This window comes from Gorilla gorilla, chromosome 9 (assembly GCF_029281585.2).
Source record: "Gorilla gorilla gorilla isolate KB3781 chromosome 9, NHGRI_mGorGor1-v2.1_pri, whole genome shotgun sequence".
NCBI lineage: Eukaryota > Metazoa > Chordata > Mammalia > Primates > Hominidae > Gorilla > Gorilla gorilla.
Window position 1 is genome coordinate 53,602,168 of NC_073233.2, and position 27,060 is coordinate 53,629,227.

Sequence of the window (27,060 nt, forward strand, 5' to 3'; positions counted from 1 at the left end):
GGATGGTCTCAATCTCCTGACCTCGTGATCCACCCGCCTCGGCCTCCCAAAGTGCTGGGATTACAGGCGTGAGCCACCACGCCTGGCCGTGATCTCAGCTTACTGCAACCTCTGCCTTTCGGGTTCAAGCGATTCTCATGCCTCAGCCTCCTGAGTAGCTGGGATGACCGGCACGTGCCCCACGCCTGGCTAATTTTTGTATTTTTAATAGAGATGGGTTTCACCATGTTGGCCAGGTGGGTCTCAAACTCCTGGCCTCAGGTGATCTGCCCACCTCGGTCTCCTATTGGGATTATAGGCGTGAGCCACCGCAACCGGCCTTCTAATTTCTCTTTTGGAGCATTCATTCCGTTGCAAGAGCTTATTTAATTTTTATTTATTTATTTATTTATTTTTGAGACAGAGTTTTGCTCTTGTTGCCCAGGCTGGAGGGCTATCACGCCATCTTGGCTCACCGCAACCTTCGCCTCCTGGGTCCAAGTGATTGTCCTGCCTCAGCCTCCTGAGTAGCTGGGATTACAGGCATGTGCCACTATGCCCTGCTAATTTTGTATTTTTACTAGAGATGGGTTTTCTCCATGTTGGTCAGGCAGGTCTCGAACTCCCGACCTCAGGTGATCCGGCCGCCTCGGCCTCCCAAAGTGCTGGAATTACAGGCGTGAGCCACTGCGCCTGGCCAATTTTTATTTATTTATTTAGAAACAGGGTAAACCTCTGTCATCCGGGCTGGAGTGCAGTGGCACAATTGTAGCTCACTGCAGTCCCAAACTCCTGGGCTTAAGCGATCCTCCCGCCTTGGCCTCCCAAGTAGCTGGGACTACAGGCGTGTGCTACCGCACCTAGCTAAGTTGTGTATTTTCTAATTTTTTAGACAGGGGTCTCAGTATTGCAGAGGCTGATCTCCAACTCCTGGGCTGAAGCGATCCCATCCTCTTGCCCTCTCAAAGTGCTGAGATTATCAGCATGAGCCACCACACTGGACCAAGAGTTGATTTTGGTAACATCTTCTGTCCCTATCTGTCTGAAAAATCCTTGAGAGTAGGATCTACCATTAATGCATTAAACAAATTATTATTTTTTGTTTGTTTATTTTGAGATGGAGTCTTACTCTGTAACCCAGGCTGGAGTGCAGTGGTGCTATCTCAGCTCACTGAAACCTCTGCCTCCCAGGTTCAAGTGATTCTCCTGCCTCAGCCTCCTGAATAGCTGGGATTACAGGTGCGTGCCATGATGCCCAGCTAATTTTTTATATTTATTTATTTTTATTTTTATTTTTTTGAGTTGGAGTCTTGCTCTGTCGCCTAGGCTGGAGTGCTGTGGCATGACCTTGGCTCACTGCAGCCTCCCTCTCCTCGGTTCAAGCGATTCTCCTACCTCAGCCTCCTGAGTAGCTGGGACCACAGGCAAGTGCCACCACGCCCCAGCTAATTTTTGTATTTTTAGTAGAGACGGGGTTTCACCATGTTGGTCAGGCTAGTCTCGAACTCCTGACCTCAAGTGATCTGCCCGCTTCAGCCTCCCAAAGCGCTGGGATTACAGGCATGAGCCACTGCGCCTGATGGTATTTTTAGTAGAGAAAGGGTTTCACCATGTTGGCCCGGCTGGTCTTGAACTCCTGGCCTCAAGTGATTCACCGGCCTTAGGCTCCCAAAGTGCTGGGATTACAGGCTTGAGCCAATGCGATGGCCTACCATTAATGCATTTTTGTATATCTCCTCCCACCCCCACAAACTGTCAGGCACGGGGCTTAGTGGGTGGAGGAAAGGCCCAGCAGTGCCTGAGTAAGCCCAACTCCTGCCTGCCTCTTCGCAGAAACTAGGGTGCATCCAAACTGTCTCTTCTCAGGCTAGGCAGGACAGCGCAGCCTCACCTGTGAACCTTCAAGACTTGGACTTTGGCTGAAGCGAGGGCGTAGGAGTTCTAAGTCCCGCTAGCTGCATGCCCTCTGGCCCATCACGTCCCAGGCTGCTCCTAGGTGGATACCCAACAGGTTAGGCAAGTCTTAGTTAAAAGCATTGAGAGGCCAAGAGGCTGGGCGTGGTGGCTCACGCCTATAATCCCAGCACTTTGGGAGGCCGAGGCAGGCAGATCACAAGGTCAGAAGATCGAGACCATCCTGGCCAACATGGTGAAACCCTGTCTCTACTAAAATACAAAAAATTAGCCAGGCATGGTGGTGCGTGCCTCTAGTCCCAGCTGCTCCAGAGACTGAGGCAGGAGAATCGCTTGAACCCGGGAGGCGGAGATTGCAGTGAGCCGAGATTGTGCCACTGCACTCCAGCCTGGGCAACAGAGTGAGACTCCGTCTCAAAAAAAAAAAAAAAAGCAGTGAGGAGGCTGGGCACAGTGGCTCACACCTGTAATCTCAGCACTTTGGCAGACCGAGGTGGATGGATGCCAGGAGTTCTAGACCAGCCTAGGCAACTTAGGGAGACTCTGTCTCTACAAAAAATGCAAAAATTAGCTGAGTGTTGCGGCGCGCACCTGTAGTCCCAGCTACTCGGGAGGCTGAGGTGGGAGGATCGATGCCCAGGAAGTCCAGCCTGCAGTGAGCCCACATCCTGCCACTGCACTCCAGCCTGGGTGACAGAGAGAGTCCCTGTCTCAAAAAAAAAAAAAAAAAAAAAAAAAAGAAAGAGAAAGAAAAAATAAAAACAGCCAACGACCAAACAAATAAAAAAGCAGTGAAAGCCAGACACGGTGGCTCATGCCTGTAATCCCAGCACTTTGGGAGGCAGAGGCGGGAGGATCACTTGAGCCCAGGAGGTCCAGACCAACGTGGGAAACATAGCAAGACCTTGTCTCTACAAAAATAAAAATAAAAAAATTAGGCTTGGGGATACAGGTCTGCAAGCCTACTTGGGAGGCTGAGGTGGGAGGATCAGTGAAACTTGAGGTCAAGGCTGCAGTGAGCTGTGATTACATCACTGCACACCAGCCTGGGTAACGGAAGAGAGACACTGCCTCTAGAAAAAAAAAAAAAAAAAAAAAAGGCAAGGAGTTCCAATCATTCTCCCTTCACAGAGAAGCAGCTTGGATTCGATGGGACTGTAGTTTCTGGAATCCGACTGCAAAGCTGACCGCTGGTAGAGCCCAGCTTCTAACTTAGGAAAGGCACTAGCTCTCTACAAAGCCGCCACGCCCCAACTACACCCTGTAGGGACCAGCCAATCCCAAAGCCCGAGCGGGCGTCATCACCAATTGCAAGGCGGGAGCCAGAGCCTTGGCTGGCACTGGGCCTCCTCCCCGGACCCGCAGAGGCCTGGCAGCGCCGCGTTTGAGGAGGATTCGTGTCAGGAGGTCAAGGCTGGATGATCACTTAAGCCCAGGAGTTAAAGACCGGCCCGGACAACAAAGCGAGACCCCGTCTCTCCAGAAAAAGAAAAAAAAGAGAGAGAGAGAGAGAAATTAGCCGGGCGTGGTGGCGTACGCTTGTAGTCCCATCTACTTAGGAGGCTGAGGTGGGAGGATCGCTTGAGCCCAGGAGGTAGAGGCTGCACTGAGCTATGATCGCCCCACTGCCCTCCAGGCTGGGCGACAGAACCAGACCCTGTCGCTAAAAAAAAAAAAATCCATAAAGCCGGGGACCATCTTTGCTCCGGGGAGGTCAGCTGACCCGGGCTGGCACAGGCCCTGGCGCAGTTCCCGCCCCTCCCGGGAGCGCTGGCACCGCCCCTTGGCACCACCCCCTCCCCGCGCCCCCGCCTTCCAGGAAGGGGCGGGGTCTCCGGGACGGGTGGGGCCGGAGCTCAAGCTGGTTTGAACAAGCCCTGGGCATGTTTGGCGGGAAGTTGGCTTAGCTCGGCTACCTGTGGCCCCGCAGTTTTGTAGTCCCCGCCTTGTTTCTCCCCAGAGGCCTCTCAATCCTCCCTCCATGATCTTCGCATAGAGCACAGTACCCCTTCACACGGAGGACGCGATGGCTCCCAAGAAACGCCCAGAAACCCAGAAGACCTCCGAGATTGTATTACGCCCCAGGAACAAGAGGAGCAGGAGTCCCTTGGAGCTGGAGCCCGAGGCCAAGAAGCTCTGTGCGAAGGGCTCCGGTACTGCCTGTGCCTGCTGCTTGAATATTTCCGCCTTTTAGGGTGCTCGCGCAGGAGGCTGCAGCGGGGGATGGGTGCTCGGAGGCTCCCGAGGCCCGCGAAGGTCACGGGTGCCTCCGGCTGTGCATTCTACCTGCAGGTCCTTTGACACCAGAGTGTTTAGGTTTCAACACCTCTCCCGCTAGGTAACAGGAAGCAGATGAGCTCCGTAACAACAGACACACGGACTTGTCAGATTCCTTGTTCGTATCAGGGTTCTTGCACAGTTAGGACGGCTTCAGAGAATCCTACCTTTCCTGGCGCTGTGTGTGCTGGATTTCATAGTCACGCTTGTTAGCTGCACGTCCTCGGTGGTCAGTTGTGAGAGTCCCCAATTCCTTCCCTCCTTAGAAAGCTCATTCTCTGAGGTTTACTGGGGCTTGAACCTGGGGCTATAAGGAGTTTCGAGACACTCAAAAACGAGCTGGGGCTTGTTAATCAAGTGGTTTTTGTCCATGAGAAGAAAGAATTGGTTGTCAAGACGTCGGACCTATAGTGATTGGGTCCTCAAATACAGTTTGGTGATCGGGAGTTGTTGCTTTATTGCTATTCTAATTTCACTTACCTCCCCAGAAGTAACCTAGTTAAGAGCATTTCCAGGCCTTCCTATTCCTTCTTTTCCTAAACGGTGACTTCTGCCATGCTGCCGTAAAATCTTTTTATTGTGCATTATATGTGATTTATAAAATTGTGACCCAGTCCCATCTCGAGTTTTGCAGCCCAAACTGGGAAGAGTTCTGCAGTGTACTTTATTCTTGTGTGTTTCTTTGGCTGGGGTCTCAGGAACCCTGCACGACTGTATTTACTTTCACTTCAGACTTACTGTTTGTGGGAGTGTTTTGGGGAAGGGGCCAAATCCTCACTCATTTTTTTATTTCTGGTGCTCGGTCAGACCACACAAACATGGAAAGGCCGCAGGAGATGATGAGACAGAGATTAACCGTGCCGAATGAAACAAGGCTTCCTTTCGGGGAATTCAGCAGAAAAACCTTTCGTGAGATTGGAGAGGAAAATATGTCTGTTCTGCTTGGCAGGTCCTAGCAGAAGATGTGACTCAGACTGCCTCTGGGCGGGGCTGGCTGGCCCACAGATCCTGCCACCATGCCGCAGCATCGTCAGGACCCTCCACCAGCATAAGCTGGGCAGAGCTTCCTGGCCATCTGTCCAGCAGGTAAGGCATTTTTTGCCTCAAGTCCTCAAGGGTTTGCACGTGCATTTTTACTATTGCATGCTCCCAAATTAGATGATGGCTTGGTTTGTCAGAGTGGTCCGATCACCCAGACTGTGGTGACTGGCCTACTGGGCACTCAGCCAGGTAAAAAAAGTCTTATGTTGTAAAGGTCCCAGCTGGAATGCACTCTGCCCCTGTTGCTTTCCAAGATTATTAGTTCGTGTACATTGCAAATATTTTCATGCACAGGGCAGGCAGTTAGCTTTCCTTTGGTGGGAGGACTTGGATCTAGGGCTCATCTATGAAGGAGGCAGAGATTGGCAGTTTACCCAGAACTTGGGTTTTAATTCAACCTAATTCATTTCTCTCTGTGGCAGGGGCTCCAGCAGTCCTTTTTGCACACTCTGGATTCTTACCGGATATTACAAAAGGCTGCCCCCTTTGACAGGAGGGCTACATCCTTGGCGTGGCACCCAACTCACCCCAGCACCGTGGCTGTGGGTTCCAAAGGGGGAGATATCATGCTCTGGAATTTTGGCATCAAGGACAAACCCACCTTCATCAAAGGGGTGAGCAGTTCCCCATGCCAGGTCGTGCTAAAGAAGTGTTTGTTGGCTGGGTGCAGTGGTTCACGCCTGTAATCCCAGCACTTTGGGAGGCCAAGGTGGGTGGTTCACCTGAGGTATGGAGTTTGAGACCAGCCTGGCCAACATGGTGAAACCCCATCTCTACTAAAAATACAAAAATTAGCTGGGTGTGGTGGCAGGCGCCTGTAATCCCAGCTACTCAGGAGGCTGAGGCAGGAGAATTGCTTGAACCTGGGAGGCAGAGGTTGCAGTGAGCCAAGATTGCACCATTACACTCCAGCCTGGGCAACAAGAGTGAAACTCCATCTCAAAATAATAATAATAATAATAATAATAATAATAATAATAATAATAATAATAAAAGAAAATAAAAATAAGGAGTGTTTGTTGAAGGCATGAAAGGAATATTGATGTCATCCAGTAATCGTCAGGAAGAGGACTGGGATCAAAAGTAACTGTGGGCATTTTCAAATACGTAAATGATGATGATATATATTTTTCTAATGCCTGTCCTTAAAATACTAGAAGATATAGACTATTGATCACCCATAGAATTGAAGCCCCTTCTGGGCTGGGCGCGGTGGCTCACGCCTGTAATCCTAGCACTTTGGGAGGCCAAGGTGGGCTGACCACGAGGTCAAGAGATCGAGACCATCCTGGCCAACATGGTGAAACCCCGTCTCTACTAAAGATACAAAAAATTAGCTGGATGTGGTGGTGTGCGCCTGTAGTCCCAGCTACTTGGGACGCTGAGGCAGGAGAATTGCTTGAACCCGGGAGGCGAAGGTTGCAGTGAGCCGAAATCACGCCACTGCACTCCAGCCTGGGCAACAGAGAGAGACTCCATCTCAAAAAAAAAGAATTGAAGCCCCTTCTTACCACATTGGCCTCATCTTACGCCATTGTCTTTTCTCACTTCTATGCTGTAGCCACACCAGCTGTTTCTATTCCTGAAACCGGGTCTCTGTAATTGCTGTTCCCTTTGACTGGAGTGCTTTTCCCCCATGGTCTTCTCATGGCTGGTGTCTTCTCTGCAGGTCTTTGCTGATTCTACCTCTTCAAAGAGGCTTTTGCTGGTTGTCCTTACTCCTAACGTAGATCCCACTCCTCCACCGTCATTCCCTGTATCATTACCCTGCTTCATGTTTCCCCCAAGTGTTGATCGGTGTCTGAGATCTGATGCTTATTTGTATGTTTGCCTACTGATGGCAGGGACCTTTCCTTTCTGGTTCACCATTCTATTCCCGGTGCCTGGAACAAAGTTTGGCCTAGAGTAGCTGCTTTATATTTGTTGAATGAGTGAGGGGCTTGAAGTGTAATTGAGCAGGTGGGATGTATACATACGAGGTAATTAACAATACAGATGCCAAGTGCTACAGAATGTGAAAGAAGGAAGAACCCCTTGTGAATTGGAGTCAATAAAGAAGACTCCATGGATGAGCGAGGAGGAGCAGTATTAGATAAATGGAGAGAAAAGAAGGAAAGACATAGTGTGATTGGGTGAGGTTTGGCACAGAGTTCTTGGGAATGGTCTTTGTTGTGCTAGAGTTTATCATCCGTTGCTGAGGGGTGAGTGTGTCGTCCCCTCTAGGACCTTTAGCCAGCCCAGCTGGTGGCTGACATTGGAGGGCTGTGCTGTGAAAAGTGACACTGGGTTTAGAGCAGGAGTCACAAACTTATATGGCTCCAGAAGCCAGAGTAGAAAAACAAACAAAAAAAGAATGTATGGTGGTAGGGTCAGGGGTAAACTAGAGATGACTGTTGTGCAAAAATGTAGGTCTTTTGATATCAGATGTGATTTTTCTCAAACAAAGACACAAATCCTCATTTTTTAAATATCATATATCTTGAGTTTAAAAAAAATTGTAAAATACACGTAACATAAAATGTATCACCTTAACCATTTAAAAGTTTTTTTTTTTTTTGAGGCGGAGTCTCGCTCTGTCACCCAGGCTGGAGTGCAGTGGCGCAATCTTGGCTCACTGCAAGTTCCGCCTCCCGGATTCATGCCATTCTCCTGCCTCAGCCTCCCCAGCAGCTGGGACTGCAGGTGCATGCTGCCACGCCTGGCTAATTTTTGTATTTTTAGTAGAGACGGGGTTTCACCGTGTTAGCCACAATGGTCTCTATCTGCTGACCTTGTGATCCGCCTGCCTCGGCCTCCCAAAGTGCTGGGATTACAGGCGTGAGCCACCGCACCCAGCCAACTTTTTAAAAAATAATGATAAAATACATATAACATGAAATTTACTTTCGTAACCATTTTAAAGTGCACAGTTCAATGGCATTGGGTAAATTGTGTAACCAGTCTCCAGAACTTCATTATTTTATTTTTTTTTATTTTTTGAGTCTCATTCTGTCACCCAGGCTGGAGTGCAGTGACACAACCATAGCTCACTGCAGCCTCCACCTTCCTGACTCAAGGAATCCTCTGGCTTCAGCCTCCCATGTAGCAGGGACTACAGGTACGCACCACCATGCCTGGCTAATTTTTAGAGATGTGGTCTCTCTATATTGCCCAGCCTGGTCTCAAACTACTGGCCTCAAGCAATCCTTCTGTCTTGTCTTCCCAAATTGCTCGGGATTACAGGGCTGAGCCACTGTGCTGGGCCTCTAGAACGTCTTAATATTGGCACTGAATGAAATTAAACACACGTCTCAGCTGAATTCTGCTTCAGTCCACTATTTTTCTAGCTCTGGTTTAAAGGTAGACATGAGGGGGAACCCAGGAGGAGGTCTCTATTTATTTATTTGTTTATTTTTTTGAGATGGAGTCTCACTCCGCCGCCCAGGCTGGAATGCAGTGGCGCAATCTCGGCTCACTGCAAGCTCCGCCTCCCAGGTTCACGCCATTCTCCTGCCTCAGCCTCCGAAGTAGCTGGGACTACAGGTGCCCGCCACCACACCCGGCTACTTTTTAAATATTTTTTAGTGGAGATGGGGTTTCACCGTGCTAGCCATGATGGTCTCGATCTCCTGACCTCGTGATCCGCCCGCCTGGACCTCCCGAAGTGCTGGGATTACAGGCGTGAGCCACTGCACCCAGCCAGCAGGAGGTCTCTTAAGTGGAGGGATTTGGAGAGCAGACCACCAGAAAAGGCCAGGTTAGACAGGTGTGGGAGACTGGAATTCAAAGTGTGAGATGGGTGTTCAAGGAACAAGTGCCAGAAGCCCCCAGAAAGGCAGTCAGAGGAGTGCCGCGGACAGAGTGGGGTAGGTTTCCTGCCCAGCTAAAGAGGCAGGTGACCGCTAATAAGGCAGCTTGAAGTTGAAGTCAGAACCCAGAGCTCAGACAGGAAGAAATTTGTTTTCTTGTTTTCTCCAGGAGTCTAGGACATGGGAATAGAGGAATTTAGCTTATGCCTGGAGATGGGAAGAAGCAGTGTAGGGTATTCTAGGGGAAGAGCTTCCTGACTAACAGGATAATGACAAGTGCTTTGAACTTGTGCAAGACTGAGATTGTTTTTTTTCTTTTTTGCATCACCTTATGACATGCGTGTAACCTTCTTTACAGTGTAAACTTTCTTTACACTGTAATGAAGATTGGTCTAGGCATTGAATTTTGTGGCTTGCATTTGCAGGGAGCTAGGTTGGAGCAGAGGAAGGGTATGGCAGTCTGGAGGAGACCTGTCTGGTTTTACTCCCAGATGCTGACAGCAGAATGCTGATTTGAGACCAGTTACTGGAGGAGCAACAGTGCCTCATTTTGTCACTTCTTTAGTCATCTGACCTTGGCTGTGACCTTTACATTCTTCAGGCCCTTGGCAAGGGAACATGTATTACAGTTTCACAATGAAGATAGCTTAATTTTATTCCTATTATAAAAACAATGTATGGGGCCAGGCGCAGTGGCTCACGCCTGTAATCCCAGCACTTTGGGAGGCCGAGGCGGGTGGATCACCTGAGGTCAGGAGTTCGAGACCAGCCTGAACCAACACATAGTGAAACCCTGTCTCTACTAAAAATACAAAAATTAGCTGGGAGTAGTGGTGCACGTCTGTAGTTCCAGCTACTCAGGAATCTGAGGCAGGAGAATCACTTGAACCTGGGAGGTGGAGGTTGCAGTGAGCTGAGATGGTGCCACTGCACTCCAGCCTGGGCTTCACAGCGAGACTCCATCTCTCAAAAAACAAAACAGTGTATTCTTATCATAAAATACAGAGAAAAGTATAAAAAATAAATATGATCCAAAATTCCCATTTTCAGCATCCCTCTGTGCATGTGTACACTACTTTTTTTTTTTTTCCAAGTCTGAGTCTTGCTCTGTCGCCCAGGCTGGAGTGCAGTGGTGCGATCTCACCTCACTGCAACCTCCGCCTCCTGGGTTCAAGCAATTCTCCTTCCTCAGCCTCCCGAGTAGCTGGGATTACAGGCATGCACCACCACACCCAGCTAATTTTTGTTTTGTTTTATTTTTTTAAGACAGAGTTTCACTCTATTGCCCAGGCTGGAGTACAGTAGCACGATCTCGGCCCACTGCAACCTCTGCCTCCTGAGTTGAAATGATTCTCCTGCCTCAGCCTCCTGAGTAGCTGGGATTACAGGAGCCTACCACCATGCCCAGCTAATTTTTGTATTTTTAGTAGAGACTGGGTTTCACCGTGTTGGCCAGGCTCATCTTGAACTCCTGGCCTAAGGTGATCCACCTGCCTTGGCCTCCCAAAGTGCTGGCATTACAGGTGTGAGCCACCGTGCCCAGCCTGAATTTTATATTTTTAGTAGAAACAGGGTTTCACCATATTGGCCAGGCTGGTCTTGAACTCCTGACCTCAAGTGATCCGCCTGCCTCGGCCTCCCAAAATGCTGGGATTACAGGCACGAGCCACTGCGCCCGGCCTGGGTTTTTAAAATTATATCTTTATTGAGGTATAGTGGACATAAACTGCAGCTATTTCAAGTGTACAATTTGGCTATTCTCAGCCTATGGGGTAGTCCTACTCCAGAGAAGCAGTAAGAAAAAAAGAATAAATTGTACAATTCGATGAGTTTTGACATATGTGTACAACTGTGAAGCCATCACCACAATTAAAATAACTCCCATTTCCCCACCCTTTGTAGTATATTTGGAGAGTGATAGATAGATGAGTTATCTATGCCCCTTTGTAATCCACCCCTCTCTACCCAATATCTTATTCACTGTAAACTGCTGATCTATTTTTTATTTTTAGAAATTAATTTACATTTTCTAGAATTATATATAAATAGAATCATAGAATATATGGTCTTTTATTTTTGTTCTGGCTTCTTTCAGTATAATTATTTGAAATTTATCTACATTTTTATGTGTAGTTTTTTTTTTTCTTTCTGAATAATGGTTCATTGTTTTTTGTTTTTTGTTTTAAGACAGGGTCTTGCTGTGTCACCGAGGGATGATCATGGTTCAGCATAGCCTCAACCTCCTCAGCTCAAGCGACTCTCCCACCTCAGCCTCCTGAGTAGCTGGCACTACATGCACAGGCCACCATACCTGGCTAATTTTAACATTTTGTTATAGAGACAGAGGTCTCACTGTGTTGCACAGGCTGGTTTCAAACTCCTGGCCTCAAGCTATCCTCCTGCCTTAGCCTCCCAAAGTGCCGGGATTATAGGCGTGAGCCCCTGCACCCAGCCGCATTGTACTGATATGATACAGTTTATTCATTTACCTGTTCAAGGACATTTGAATTTTTTTCTAGTTTTTGAATGCAACATATAAAGCGACTGTGAACATTCACGTACAAGTATTTGTGTGGATATATGTTTTCATTTTTCTTGGGTAAATACTTAGCAGTGGAATGGCTGGATTATAGAGTAGGAATGTTTTAAAGATACTTTTTAAATGAGAAAAGGTTTTTCTATTTGCCCACATATTGTCATTTCCAGTGCTTTCATTCTTTCATGTGATCCAGATTTCCTTTTGGTAATATTTTCTTTCTGCCTGAAGAAATTCCTTTCATATTTCTTATAATGCAGATTGGTGATAAATACTTTCCACTGTTGTTTATCTCGAAAAGTATTTTGCCTTTATTTTGAGGGAGGATGTTTTTGCTAAGTATAGAATTCTAGGTTCACAGTTTTTAAAATTATTTAACTTTTATTTTTTAATTGATAAATTAAAATTGTATTTATTTATTGCGTACAATATATTTGTTCGCAGTTTTCTTCTGTCAGTACTTTAAAGATGATGTCTAGGCCGGGCGCTGTGGCTTACGGTAATCCCAGCATTTTGGGGGGCCAAGGCAAGTGGATCATTTGCGATCATGAGTTTTAGACCAGCCTGGCTAACATGGTGAAACCCCGCCTCTACTAAAAATACAAAAATTAGCTGGGTGTGGTGGCGTTCACCAGTAATCCCAGCTACCCGGGAGGCTGAGGCATGAGAATCTTGAACCTGGGAGGCAGAGGTTGCAGTGAGCCGAGATGGTGTCACTGCACTCCATTCTGGGTGACAGAGCAAGACTGTATCTCAAAAATAAATAAATAAGGCTGGGCGCGGTGGCTGACACCTGTAATCCCAGCGCTTTGGGAGGCCGAGGCGGGTGGATCACGAGGTCAAGAGATCGAGACCATCCTGGCTAACACGGTGAAACCCCGTCTGTTCTAAAAATACAAAAAAAATTAGCCGGGTGTGGTGGTGGGTGCCTGTAGTCCCAGCTACTTGGGAGGCTGAGGCAGGAGAATGGTGTGAACCCAGGAGGCAGAGCTGGCAGTGAGCCGAGATCGGCCACTTCACTCCAGCCTGGGTGACAGAGCAAGACTCCATCTAAAATAAATAAATAAATAAAGAATAAAAATAAAGATGATTTCTAGTTGGGCTCAATGGTTCATGCCTGTAATCTCAACACTTTGAGAGGCTGAGGCTGGGGGACCTCTTGAGGCCAGGACTTTAAGACCAGCCTAGGAAACACAGCAAGACCCCATCTCTACAAAAAAATCTTAAAAATTAGCTAGTGGCTCAAACTTGTAGTTCCAGCTATTCAGGAGGCTGAGGTGGGAGAATTGCTTAAGCCCAGGAGGACAAGGCTTCAGTGAGCTAGGCAAGCCTGGGTGACAGAGCAAGATCCTGTCTCAATTAAAAAAAAAACAAAACAAAACATCCTGGTGAGAAGTCTGCTACTATCCTTATGTTCCTGTCTATGTAATTTTTCTTCTGGTCACTTTAAAAATGATTATGATGTGCTTGTGGGGGGATCACTAAGCTTCTTTGATTTATGGATTTTTTTTTTTTTTTTGAGACAGAGTCTCACTCTGTCGCCCAGGCTGGTGTGCAGTGCCACAATCTCCCAAGAAAAAAAGAACTGTTCTTTTTCTTCATTTTGAACTCTTTGTAAGAAATAATGGGCTGGGCAAGGTGGCTCACGCCTGTAATCCCAGCACTTTGGGAGGCTGAGGTGGACGGATCACAAGGTCAGGAGATCGAGACCATCCTGGCCAACATGGTGAAACCCCGTCTCTACTAAAAATACAAAAAATTAGCTGGGCGTGGTGGCGGGCTCCTGTAATCCCAGCTACTGGGGAGGCTGAGGCAGGAGAATCACTTGAACCCGGGAGGCAGAGGTTGCAGTGACCCGAGATTATGCCACTGCACTCCAGCCTGGGCAACAGAGCGAGACTCCATCTCTATTTAAAAAAAAAAAAAAACAAAAAACTGGTAGAAAACATGTAAAACAATTTACAATCTTTACCATTTTTAAGTGTACAGTTTAGTAATGTTAACTATATTCACATTGTTGTGCAACAGATCACTAGAACTTTTTTCTTACAAAACTGAAACTCTATACCCACTGAACAAGTCTCCACTTCTCCCTCCCCTTATCCCCTGGCAACCACAGTACTACTTTCTGTTTCTGTGAGTTTGACTACTTTAGATATCTCATCTAAGTGGAATCATACAGTATTTGTCTTTTTGTGACAGGCTTATTTCACTTAATGCAGTGTTTTAAGATTCATCCATGTTGTAGCATGTGGCAGAATTTCCTTTTTTAAGGCTGAATAATATTCCATTGTTTGCGTGTACCACCTTTTGTTTATCTGTTTATTCATTGACAGACACTTGGGTTGATTTCATCTTTTGGCTATTGTGAATAATGCTGCAGTGAATATGGATGTGCAAATATCCCTTTGAGACCCCGATTTCAGTTCTTTGGGGCTTATGCCAATAAGTACGATTGCTTCATCAAATGGTAATTGTGTTGTTCATTTTTTGAGGAACTGCTATATTGTTTTCCATACTGGCTATACCATCTCATGTTCCCATCAGCAGTGTACAAATGTCCCAACTTCTCTACTTCTCCACCAACATTTATTTTCTTTTTTTTTTTTGAGATAAAGTCTCCCTCTGTCGCCCAGGCTGGAATGCAGTGGCACAGCCTCAGCTTACTGCAACCTCTGCCTCCCGAGTTCAACTGATTCTCCTGACTCAGCCTCCAGTAGCTGAGATTATAGGTGCACACCACCATGCCCGGCTAATTTTTGTATTTTCAGTAGAGACGGGTTTTGCCATGTTGGCCAGGCTGGTCTTGAACTCCCGACCTCAGGTGATTCATTTGCCTTGGCCTCCCAAATTGCTGGGATTACAAGTGTGAGCCACCATGCTCGGCCTTTTCTGTTTTTTTGATAGTGGCCATCCTAAGGGATGTGAGGTGATAGCAGTGTAGTTTCATTTGCATTTCTCTAATGATTAGTGATGTTGAGCATCTTTACGTGTGCTTGGCCATTTGTATATTTTCTTTGAAGGAATGTCTATTCAAGTCCTTTGCCTTTTTTTTTTTTTTTTTTTTGAAACAGGGTCTTACTTGGTCACCCAGGCTGCAGTACAGTGGCACAATCATAGGTCACTGCAGCCTCAAACTTCTGGGCTCCAGTGATCCTGCTGCCTTAGCCACCCGAGTAACTGGGACTGCAGGTGCTCACCATCATACCTTGCTAACTTTGTTTTGTTTTGTTTTTTTCGCTGTCTCTTACAGAAAGGACCTACTAAGTTAAAAAAAATTTTTTTTTATAGAGATTGGATCTTGCTATGTCTCCCAGGCTGGTCTTGAACTCCTGTTTGCCTGTTTTTTAGTTGGGTTATTTGTTGTTGTTTTTTAGGGGTTCTTTATATATTCTGGATATTAACTTTTTTTTTTTGAGATGGAGTTTCGCTCCTGTTGTACAGGCTGGAGTGTAATGGCTCAATCTCGGCTCACTGCAGTCTCCACCTCCCGGGTTCAAGCAATTCTCCTGCTTCAGCCTCCTGAGTAGCTGGGATTACAGGCATGTGCCACCATGCCCAGCTAATTTTTGTGCTTTTAGTAGAGACAGGGTTTCACCATGTTGGCCAGGCTGGTCTTGAACTCCTGACCTCAGGTGATCTACCCGCCTCGGCCTCCCAAAGTGCTGGGATTATAGGTGTGAGACACTGCGCCCGGCCATGATATTAACGTCTTATCAGATCTATGATTTGAAAATATCTTCTCCCACTTCATAGATTGCCTTTTCACTCTGTGGATTGTTTCTTTTGATGCCTGAATTTTTTTTTTTTAAAATTTTGAGATGGAGTTTCACTCTTGTCACCCAGGCTGGAGTGCAATGGCGCAATCTTGGCTCACTGCAACCTCCGCCTCCCGGGTTCAAGCAATTCTCCTGCCTCAGCCTCCCAAGAAGCTGGCACCCACCACCACGCCCAGCTGGCCCGATTGATTTTTAATAGTTAAACCAACTTTGCATTCTTGGAATAAGTTCATCCTGGCCATAACATATTTATCGTTTTTAAATATTACTGGATTGAGCTGGCAAATATTTTAAGATCTTTGCATTTGTGTTCATGTGTAAAATTGGCCAAATCCTTGTCACATTTGTGTATCAAGATTATGCTGATTTCTGGCCAGGCGCGGTGGATCACGCCTGTAGTTCCAGCACTTTGGGAGGCCGAGGCGGTCGGATTATGAGGTCAGGAGATGGAAACCATCCTGGCCAACATGGTGAAACCCCGTCTCTACTAAATATGCAAAAATTAGCTGGGTGTGGTGGCGCACTCCTGTCATCCCAGCTACCCGGGAGGTTGAGGCAGGAGAATCGTTTGAACTTGGGAAGTGGAGGTTGCAGTGAGGTGAGATCGTGCCACTGCACTCCAGCCTGGCAACAGAGTGAGGCTCTGTCTCAAAAAAAAAAAAAAAAAAAAAAATTATGCTGATTTCTGAGAATTGCTTGAGCCCAGGAGGCAGAGGTTGTAGTAAGCTGAGTGCACCACTGCAGTCCAGCCTGAGCGACAGAGCACGACTCTGCCTCAAAAAAAAAAAAAAATTATGCTGCCCTCTTTAGCTTGGGAATTATTCCCTCTTTTTCTAGTCTGTGGAGAGGGAGGGTTTAAGATCAATATCTGGCTGGGTGCGGTGGCTCACTCTTGTAATCTCAGCACTTTGGGTGGCCAAGGTGGGCAGATCACCTGAGGTCAGGATTTCAAGACCAGCCTGGCCAACATGGCAAAACCCTGTCTCTACTAAAAATACACAAAAATTCGCCGAGCATGGTAGCAGGTACCTGTAATCCCAGCTACTCAGGAGGCTGAGGCAGGAGAATTGCTTGAACCCAGGAGGCAGAGGTTGCAGTGAGCCAAGATTGTGCCACTGCACTCCAGCCTGGGCAACAGCATGGGACTCTGTCTCAAAAAAAAAAAAAAAAAAAGAAGGAAAGATCGATATCTCTTCCTCAGCCAGGTCCGGTGGCTCATGACTGTAATCCCAGCACTTTGGGAGGCCGAGGCAGGTGGATCATTTGAGGTCAGGAGTTCGAGACCAGCCTGGCCAACATGATGAAACTCCATCTCTCCTAAAAATACATAACTTAGCTAAGCGTGGTGGCGTGAGCCTGTAATCCCAGGTACTTGGGAAGCTGAGGCTGGAGAATTGCTTAAACCCAGGAGGCGGAGGTTGCAGTGACCTGAGATCGCACCATTGCACTTCAGCCTGGGCTACAGAGTGAGACTCCATCTCAAAAAAAAAAAAAAAAAAAAATGAAATTTCTATCTATCTATCTATCTATCTATCTATCTATCTATCTTCCTATCTATCTTCCTATCTTCCTCTTTCTTCATCTTCTTTTTCTCTTCCTGAACAGTTCAAACCAAAACTCATTAGGTAGGATCAAGCAAGATAGATGTTTACGTAGTGGGAAGGCTACAGTGCTGGAAGTGCCAGATGCTGGGGCCCCTGAAGCTGAGGTGAATGTCATTACAGGTGGCAGGTGGCAGCTCAGTACGTAGAGACTGGGCCCAAACAAGATCAGAAGGGCATCCATGCAGGCAGGGGTGAAGAGTAGAGGAGGCCGGGCATGGAATAGTGAAGTCTGAAGCGGGGTTGAGGATGCTGAACCACAGGGAGGCCTAGAGTGGGGTGGCGGAGTCAAGTGGGGTGAGCAGGGCTTTTGCATGGAGAGGGGCGGCCGTGGCGCCTGATGTGGGCAAGGAAGTTGTGTCTGCATGGTTGAGGGAGTGGAGAGAGGGGAGAGGGTGATTGTGCCCTCGGGAGGGTAAAAGAGTCCAAGCATCCTAAGGAAGACGTGCATTTGGGGAGTGTGTGGCAGCAATAGTGGAAGACTGGTTACATACAAGGAGATTAATCAAATATGTAAGTATATTGAGTAAAATGGGAACCACATTTTTCACTGTCAAAGAAGGGAATTATAAACATGGAAAGAGAGAAACTCGAATCAACTCTGTGGTGTTGACTTTGAATTGAAGACATTGATACGAATTTAAGGTTTTCAGTATACAAAGTAAAGACAGTTGTGAAGCAATCTGATTGCAGATTCCTTTTACATTTTTATTACCTTAATCTTTTATAAGTATCTCACCCTATGCTTAATTTGATGGCTCTTCTTTTTTTTTTTTTTCCTAACAGAGACAGGGTCTTGCTCTGCCGCCCAGGCTGGAATGCAGTGGCAGGATCATAGCTAACTACAGCCTTGAACTCCTGGGCTCAAGTCATCATCCCACCTCAGCCTCTCGAATAGCTATGAGCACAGGTGTGCACCATCACTCCCAGCTAATTTTTAATAATTTTTTATAGAGGCTGGACCCAGTGGGTCATGCCTGTAACAGCACTTTGGGACGTTGAGGTGGAAGGATTGCTTGAGCCCAGGAATTTGAGACTGGCCTGAGTTACATAGTGAGACCCTGTCTCTAAAAAAAAAAAAAAAAAAAAAAATGGTGACACACACCTATAGCCCCAGCTACTTGGGAGGCTGAGGCGGGAGGATTGCTTGAGCCCAGGAGGTTGGGGCTACACTGAGCCAGGATTGCACCACTGCATCAAGGTTTTGAACTCCTGGCCTTAAGCGATTCTCCTGCCCCAGCCTCCCAAAATACTGGGATTATAGATGTGAGCTACTGTGCCCAGCCAATAGCTATTATTTTTGCAACTCATTATCAAGTTCTTCCAAAGCTTTCAACACGGCTTTTATAGTAGGTAATAATGGCCTTTGTTTTTGCATGTATTTCATCAATTTACATGCTTAATTAAATTTGGTATTAATTGCAATAAAAGATACAATTGGAATAAACAGGTTTAAGAACAACTACAACCAACCCTTGGTTTGGTAAGCATAGAACTCAACTGGAGGGAGCAGAAGATTGTCATACTACCAGCAAGCATTTGGCAGACCATGAGCATTAGAATGACCGTGCGGTTAGAACGTTTTATAGAGGGAAGGGAACGTGCCAGTTAGTATGTTGCGATAGCTAAGTGGTTGTTGCATAGAAGAACTTGTACAGGTCTGTGAGGCTGGGATAGTTGCAGCGTAAAGAGGAAGTGGAAAAGGTGGAGAAAGGCGGACAAGTGGAGAACTTTACATCTTGGGGATGTAAAGTTCTTAAAACAGTGCCTGACCAGGCGCAGTGGCTCACGCCTGTAATCCCAGCACTTTGGGAAGCCAAGGCAGGCCATTCACCTGAGGTCAGGAGTTCGAGACCAGCCTGACCAACATGGTGAAACCCGTCTTTACTAAAAATACAAAAATTAGCCGGGTGTGATGGCGTGGGCATGTAATCCCAGCTACTCAGGAGGCTGAGGCAGGAGGATCACTTGAATCCAGGAGGTGGAGGCTGCAGTGAGCTGAGGTTGTGCCACCGCACTTCAGCCTGGGCGACAGAGCAAGGCTTCATCTCAAAAAAAAAAAAAAAAAAACACACAAAGAAAATCCCCCCAAAAAACCAGTGCCTAGTACATAGTAAGCAGTTAATAAGGTTAAGCCATTGATATTCTCATGATTATTTTCATCATCATTTTCTGGGATGTCTGGAAGAATAGGAAGGGGCACAGATCTGACTCCTGCCCTCCTAACTCAGCCACTGCTCTGAGCTGAAGCTCTTCTAAAGAGAGCACTGTGGGAATAACAAATTAGGGCACATCCATGTAATGGAATACCTCAGCAATAAAATGAGATGAGCTCTTGATACAGCAAACTCAGATGAATCTCAGAGGCATGATGAGTGAAATGAAACAAGACAGTCTCAAAAGGTTGCATACTGCCTAATTCATTTACATGACGTTCTATTTTTAATTTTATTTTATTTTATTTTTAGAGACAGGGTCTTGCTCTGTCACCCACGCTAGAGTGCAGTGATTCGATCGCAACTCACTGCAGCCTCGACCTCCAGGCTTCCGTCATCCTCCCACCTCAGCCTTCTGAGTAGCTAGAACCACAGGCACCTACCACCATGTCTAAATTTTTTGTGTGTGTGTAGAGATGGGGTCTCCCTATATTGCTCAGGCTGGTCTTGAACTCCTGGCCTCAAGCAATCCCCCCGCCTCAGTCTCCCCAGGTGTTGGGATTACTGTGCTCAGTCTATAGGACATTCTATGAGGGCAAAACAATAGTGATGGAGAACAGATCAGCCAGGGGCTGGGGGCGAGGGGAGGGTGTGATTACAATGGGATACCACGATGGAGTTTTTGGGCTGTTGCAAATGTTCTGCATCCTGATTTGGGTGGTGGTTATTTAAATCTATACATATGTTAAAATTCAGAGAACTGTATATCCCAAATTTGCTATATGTTAATTAAAAAAAAATAAAAATAAAGCCTTAATAAATGAAGGGAGGCTGGGCACGGTGGCTCACGCCTGTAATCCCAGCACTTTGGGAGGCCAAGGGTGGCGGATTACCTGAGGTCAGGAGTTCCAGACCATCCTGGCCAACATGGTGAAACCCCGTCTCTACTAAAAATATACAATTTAGCCATGCGTGGTGGTGGGCACCTGTAATCCCAGCTGCTTGGGAGGCTGAGGCAGGAGAATCGCTTGAACCTGGAAGGCAGAGGTTGCAGTGAGCCGAGGTTGTGACAGAGCAGGACTCCATCTCAAAAACATAAAAATAAAAATAAAAAAAAGAAAGAAATGAAGGGGCCAGGCAAAGCGGCTTATGCCTGTAATCTTAGCACTTTGAGAAGCCGTGGCAGGGGGATCGCTTGAGCTTAGGAGTTCAAGACCAGCTTGGGCAACGTGACAAAACCCCATCTTAAAAAAAAAAAAAAAAAAAAATTAGCTGGGCATAGTGGCACGCACTTGGGAGGCTGAGGTGGGAGGATCGCTTGAGCCCAGGAGATTGAGGCTGCAGTGAGCCGTGTTTGTGCCACTGCACTTCAGCCTAAGTGACAGAGAAAGACCCTATTTCAAAGGAAAAGAAAAAGAAGTGAAGGCCCTGTGGAGAGCGTCCTAGTGTCTAAGCTGACCTGGCCCCAAGCGCTGCTCGAGGGGTGCTTCTGTGACGGCGCAGCACGTGTGCCCAGGCCTGGTTCCTCACTGCCAGGCCCATCATCACTCACTGGCTTTTTCCTTCCTCGTGTTAGATTGGAGCTGGAGGGAGCATCACTGGGCTGAAGTTTAACCCTCTCAATACCAACCAGTTTTACGCCTCCTCAATGGAGGGAACAACTAGGCTGCAAGACTTTAAAGGCAACATTCTACGAGTTTTTGCCAGCTCAGACACCATCAAGTGAGTAGTTTAACTAGCAGGGGAAAGGGCTTCTAAGCTTAGGTGTAGTTCCGGCAAGAGCATCCAGATCCCATTTCCTTAACCCAACCTGGCCCAGGGAAGAAAGGAAAGATGTCAGCCACTTTCCGCCCTTCTTTCTCTTTCTCAAACGGCTCCTTGGCTGCCCTCCCTTTGGTCCAGGTGGGTTACTGCTTTGGGAAGGTGTTCTGGAGCCTCAGCTCTTCTGTAAGTCATACCTGTATTAGACTGGACCTTGACCCTCACTAGATAAGCCAGCATGGTGTGGACCCAGAAAGCCACCTAGAGAATGGAGCAACAGCTCAGAACTTGAGACTGAATTCCCTGCACTCACTGTGGTGTAATGACCTGACCTATTCCTGGGTGGAAGCTTACATGGATGGAATCTTTTCCATAAAGTGCTCTGGACTTCCCAAGAGAAAGTGGCTGGAGAAATTACAGAATGCGGCCGGGTGCAGTGGCTCATGCTTGAAATCCCAGCACTTTGGGAGGCCAAGGTGGGTGGATCACCTGAGGTCAGGAGTTTGAGACCAGCCTGGTCAACATGGTGAAACCCCCATCTCTACTAACAATACAAAAAATTAGCTGGGCGTGGTGGTAGGCCCCTGTAATTCCCAGCTACTTGGGAGGCTGAAGCAAGAGAATCGCTTGAACCCAGGAGCCAGAGGTTGCAGTGAGCCGAGATGGCGCCATTGCACTCCAGCCTGGGCAACAAGAGCGAAACTCCATCCCAAAAAAAAAAAAAAAAAAATTACAGAATACTCGTCACTTTGATTTCCAGCTAGAGCCGTGACTCTGACTGCTCCCTGAGGAATTAAGTGAGGGTGCTGGGGTGTAACTAGCATTGGATTGGATCCTGGGCTGTCCCGCAGGGATGAGGAGTGCATGCGCACGCAATTCAGCAGGCGATTGGATAGACAAGGCTCCAGGCTACTCTTCCGCAAGAAATCTTCCTGCTTGAAGATATTCATAGGGGATGGCAAAAGGCAGTGTAGCATGGATTTGAGGGTTTGAGAGAAAAACTGTGAGCTGAGCTCTTCTGGCTGGATAGCAGGATCCCTGAAGCACCCCCCTAGTCAGCCTCCCAGTCCAGTGGTTTGAGGGACCAGAAGAGCTCCTGGTTGTATGTTTTTTCCCTCAGTGTTCAGAAGGGGGCAGAAGTGCCTTTCTAGCCAGCTCTGAGGAACAGGGCCAGGCAATCCCTCTTTGGCTTGTGTCTCCTTTGGCCTAAAGGGTGGAGAGTGAAAGGAGAGAGCAGTAAAGGAGGCTTGCTCAGAACCCGGGGTGTGGGGGGCAGGCGTGCCTCAGGGCTTGCTTTATGGTATAAGCTTTGTCTGCTTCAGGGACTCTTAGGAGCTGGGGATCCTGGGCCCAGCCGTAACCAGACAGATTTCTGAGCCCCATTATCCCATCCCCTCTGTCTGGACGGTAGAGCAGTCTGAATGTTCCTCACTAGGAATCCACGGCAAGACAGTTATTCATTCATTCAACAAATATTTATTGAATGCCCGCTGTGGGTTAGTCACCGGAGTGGCAACAGTGAGTAAATAGGACTATCTCTGTCCCCAAGAATCTTACAACACAGTCTCTCCCTCCAGCATCTGGTTTTGTAGCCTGGATGTGTCTGCTAGTAGCCGAATGGTGGTCACAGGAGACAACGTGGGGAACGTGATCCTGCTGAACATGGACGGCAAAGAGGTGCGTTCTCCGAGGTCCTGCCTTTCCCTCCCTCGCCCCCACCTCGGTTCTGTGTCCCCACCTGAACCGAGCTCTTCTCTGCAGCTTTGGAATCTCAGAATGCACAAAAAGAAAGTGACGCATGTGGCCCTGAACCCATGCTGTGATTGGTTCCTGGCCACAGCCTCCGTAGATCAAACAGTGAAAATTTGGGACCTGCGCCAGGTTAGAGGGAAAGCCAGCTTCCTCTACTCGCTGCCGCACAGGCATCCTGTCAACGCAGGTGTGATATCCCAGACCTCATCTCTCCTGCAGACCCTGCCTGTCTGACCACTGCTGGGGTTTTCCCTCAGTGTGGAAGCCACTACGTCAAACCTTTACCCCTGATAGTGTCTGCCAAGCTGATGTCTGGGAACCTTTGTGGCTGTGGCTGTCCCCATCAGCTGCTGAGTTTCCAGAATTTTTTTGTTGTTGTTCACAGCCCAGATTCACCTCTTCCTTTCCGCTCCTGTCTAGAGAGGAGTGGGAGGGAGAGTACCCCTGCAGGAGAAGGCCTGCAAGGCCAGGACCACAGAGGGCTTGTGGTTCCTTCAGCTCAGGGGCTTTTCACTTTGCCAGCTTGTTTCAGTCCCGATGGAGCCCGGCTCCTGACCACGGACCAGAAGAGCGAGATCCGAGTTTACTCTGCTTCCCAGTGGGACTGCCCCCTGGGCCTGATCCCGCACCCTCACCGTCACTTCCAGCACCTCACACCCATCAAGGTGAGTGGCGGTGGGAAGGAGCTCGCAGAAGGAGGCTGTGATCATGAGGCCGGAGCAGGTCTGCCCACAGTGGGGAAGGGCTGATGTGGTAAGCCTGCCACCCCAGATCGCTCCTGGCCCGAGCACAGAGCATCTCTTACCCACTGGCTCTCTCTCTTCCTTTTATCCCACTTCTGCCATCCCATATGGTTGAGTTTTCTTTCTGTCTCGCTGATAAGATATTTTTCTGAGTTTTTTCAGCCCAGCTCTGATCTCACTGTGAGAATTTTCTAAGATCCTGACCCTCTGTTCTGTCTTCTCAGCTTCAGTTACCTGTGTACAGTTGACCCACAAACCTTCATTTTTTATTTATTATTTTTTTTAAGGCAGGGTCTCACTCTGTCACCCAGGTGGGAGTACAGTGGGGCAATCATGGTTCATTACAGCCTTGATCTCCCAGGCTCAAGTGATCCTCCTGCCTATTTTTTTTTTTTTTTTTTTTTGTAGAGACAGGGTATTCTTGTGTTACCCAGGCTGATCCTTTTTTTTTTTTTTTTTTTCTTGAAACGGTCTTGCTCTGTCACCCAGGCTGGAGTGCAGTGGCACAAACATAGCTCACTGCAGCCTCAACCTCCTGGGTTCAAGCAATCCTTCCGCCTTAGCCTCGGAAGTAGATTGGACTACAGGTATGCGCCACCATACCCAGCCAATTTTTTTATTTTTTATAGAGATGGGGTTTTGCCATGTTGCCCAAGCTGGTCTTGAACGCCTAGGTTGAAGCCATCCCCCCACCTTGGCCTCCCAAAGTGCTAGGATTACAGGCATGAGCCACCGCGCCTGGCAACTTTGCCTTCTTAGTTTGTCTTGCAGGTTTCAGTGCTTCTAATAATAAAAATGTCTTTTATTTTCCCACCTTTTCTCAGGCTCTTGTTAATAGCTTCTCTATCATTAGTCCCCAACACTAATAGCTTTCAAGTCCTTTGATGCCTTCTTGCCTGAGCCCCCATGCAGACTGAGCTCTGCTAGTTCCGCATTCTTTTCCAAAACTACAGATCCTCTTCAGATCTTCAGGTTTTATGCCTATACTTCTCTGGTCAGTTCAGAATAGTGGTGGGGAGCACCAGTTTCCAGCAGCCAGACCCCCCGGGTTAGAATCCTTGGGCAAATTACTTATATTTTGGATCTGTTTCCTCATCTGCAAAAAGGGAATACTAGTCTCTAACTGATAGGGTTGTTGTGAAGATGAGTCAGTATACTTAAAGCACTTGGCCCCATGCCCAGCACCTGGTAAGTACTGGTAAGTACTCAATAAATGATGATTGAATATTGAGTGGCCCCCATGTACCTCAATCACATCCAAGCTCTTAATAAATAATGTCAAGAATCCTTCCCCAGTTGGTGTTCCTGTTAATCCATCAATGTTCCCGATAATCCATCTGTCTGCATGTTCCAGTTTGTATCTAGCCAGGTGTCGTAAGTCATTACAGCTTCCTGTGTGTGATTTGTGACTTATTTCTAAGCCTTCGCATGTACTATTTCTTCCTTCCTGCTAACCATGTCTTTCTTCCTTCAAAACTTCCTTGAGAAGTTTAGGAAAATCCCATCCAATTCTGCCATTTTAATAACTGCCAGATTTGTTTTTAGTGGGGTGATCTGGGGAATGTGGGTTTCCTTCTCTTTTTTAGCCATTAGCAATTTTACACTCAGCTTTTAATTATTCGTGTTGATGGAGACGGGATGACAGTGGGGCTCGTCCAGAACTCAAGTCCTGTTAGGGTTTGGTCACCAGAGGCTTTTTCTGCTTTGTTGTAGGCCTCTTAGGTCAGTATCTGGGTCAGGCTGATGTTAAAACGTTTATCAGTTGGTATGATCTTAGGAAATGCAAATGAGGGAGAAGGCCTGAAGGTGCCCTAAGGGCCAGGGAGGCCAGCTAGGGATTAAAAATGTGCAATGGCAGAGGCACATACAACCTAAAACCATTCTTGTAGTTTTCTGTAAGACTTATCTCCATTATTAGGTTGGCTTGTTACTGGCAAATACTACTTTTTTTTTTTTTTTTTTGAGAGTCTTGCTCTGTCACCTAGGCTGGAGTGCAGTGGCATGATCTTCACTCACTGCAACCTCCGCCTCCCGGGTTCAAGTGATTCCCCTGCCTCAGCCTCCCAAGTAGCTGGGACTACAGGCATGTACCACCACGCCCAGCTAATTTTTTTTTGGTATTTTTAGTAGGGACGGGGTTTCACCATGTTAGCCAGGATGGTCTCGATCTCCTGACCTCGTGATCCGCCTGCCTCAGCCTCCCAAAGTATTGAGATTACAGGCGTGAGCCACCGCACTCAGCCCAAAGAATACTTTTGATGTTCCTCTTTGTTCATATTTGTTTTTGATGTTCCCCTTGATCATGTTCTGTGTTTACCCTCATGACCGGCCTCTCCATCTCCTAGGCAGCCTGGCATCCTCGCTACAACCTCATTGTTGTGGGCCGATACCCAGATCCTAATTTCAAAAGTTGTACCCCTTATGAATTGAGGACGATCGATGTGTTCGATGGAAACTCAGGGAAGATGATGTGTCAGCTCTATGACCCAGAATCTTCTGGCATCAGTTCGGTGAGGCTTGAGTCCTCAAATAATGATGGGAGGAAGCAGGGATTCAACCTACCTTATTGACCAAAAGTGACCAGAAATCAGGTGTCTCTGCTAATACCTTCACCCTCTCCTCATGTTGACACTCTTGTCTCTGCAGCTTAATGAATTCAATCCCATGGGGGACACGCTGGCCTCTGCAATGGGTGAGTAGGAGGAGAATGTCTCTGACTTGCCAAGTCTGATCCTACTTCCCAAGGTTCAGTGCGGGCCAGCCGCAGCCCCGCCCTGCCACATTCACCCCAGGGCAGTGGCCCACGAACAAGATGGCTGGGAGACAGTGGTCTCTATAGCCGAGGCCCTCCATTCCTCTGGCTTTGTCTTGGTCATGCAATGCCTGGCTACTGTCCAGTTTCCTAGTATTTTTTTTTTTTTTTTTTTTTGAGACGGAGTCTCGCTCTGTCCCCCCAGGCTGGAGTGCAGTGGCGTGATCTCGGCTCAATGCAAGCTCCGCCTCCTGGGTTCACGCCATTCTCCTGCCTCAACCTCTCGAGTAGCTAGGACTACAAGTGCCCGCTACCACGCCCAGCTAATTTTTTGTATTTTTAGTAGAGACAGGGTTTCACCGTGTTAGCCAGGATGGTCTCGGTCTCCTGACCTCGTGATCCGCCCACCTCAGCCTCCCAAAGTGCTGGGATTACAGACTTGAGCCACCATGCCCAGCCTTCCTAGTATTTCTTTACCAAATCGTAGGTTTGCGGGCCAGCCCCAGGCTCTGAGAGATTGGTAACAGAAGGTGTAAGTCAGACTGGTCTCACTCCTCCTAGGTTACCACATTCTCATCTGGAGCCAGGAGGAAGCCAGGACACGGAAGTGAGAGACACTAAAGAAGGTGTGGGCCAGACAAGGCCTTGGAGCCCACACATGGGATCAAGCCCTGCAAGCAAAGGTGGCGATTTGTTAAAGGGCCAAAAGTATCCAAGGCTAGGGTTGGAGCAGGGGTGCTGGGACCTGGGGCACTGTGGGACTGGGACACTTTCATGTTAATGCTCTGGACTTGCCTCCAGAGACTGCTCCAGAGTTGGTGACACAGCTGTCCCAAGGGCCCCTCTGTATCTAGCCTGGAACCAAGGTTATCTTGGAACTAAATGACTTTTCTCCTCTCAGTGGGTGGTAGCAGAGGGATCAAGCAGTTATTTGCTCACTTTTGATATGGCCAATAAAACCATACCGACTGAGCTTCTGCG

The 27,060-nt window shown here is 47.6% G+C and overlaps 1 protein-coding gene across 4 annotated transcripts; it reads left to right on the top strand.

Moving 5' to 3' along the window:
- The first annotated feature begins 3,218 nt into the window (after positions 1–3,218).
- Positions 3,219–27,051, top strand: DDB2 (damage specific DNA binding protein 2). Of its 4 annotated transcripts, XM_019036445.3 has the most exons (11): positions 3,219–3,461; positions 3,854–4,046; positions 5,120–5,256; positions 5,634–5,825; positions 20,648–20,793; positions 22,410–22,509; positions 22,594–22,771; positions 23,107–23,249; positions 25,673–25,837; positions 25,974–26,019; positions 26,641–27,051. In XM_019036445.3, the coding sequence occupies exons 2-11, from the start codon at positions 3,920–3,922 to the stop codon at positions 26,688–26,690; spliced, it is 1,284 nt and encodes a 427-aa protein (XP_018891990.1). In that variant the 5' UTR covers positions 3,219–3,461; positions 3,854–3,919; the 3' UTR covers positions 26,691–27,051. The 4 variants fall into 4 exon arrangements, with proteins under 4 accessions (XP_018891990.1, XP_055210868.1, XP_063567246.1 ...); XM_063711176.1 differs by having other exon boundaries at positions 3,250–4,046; XM_055354893.2 differs by lacking the exons at positions 20,648–20,793; positions 22,410–22,509; positions 22,594–22,771; positions 23,107–23,249 and having other exon boundaries at positions 3,239–3,461.
- The last annotated feature ends 9 nt before the right edge of the window (positions 27,052–27,060 follow it).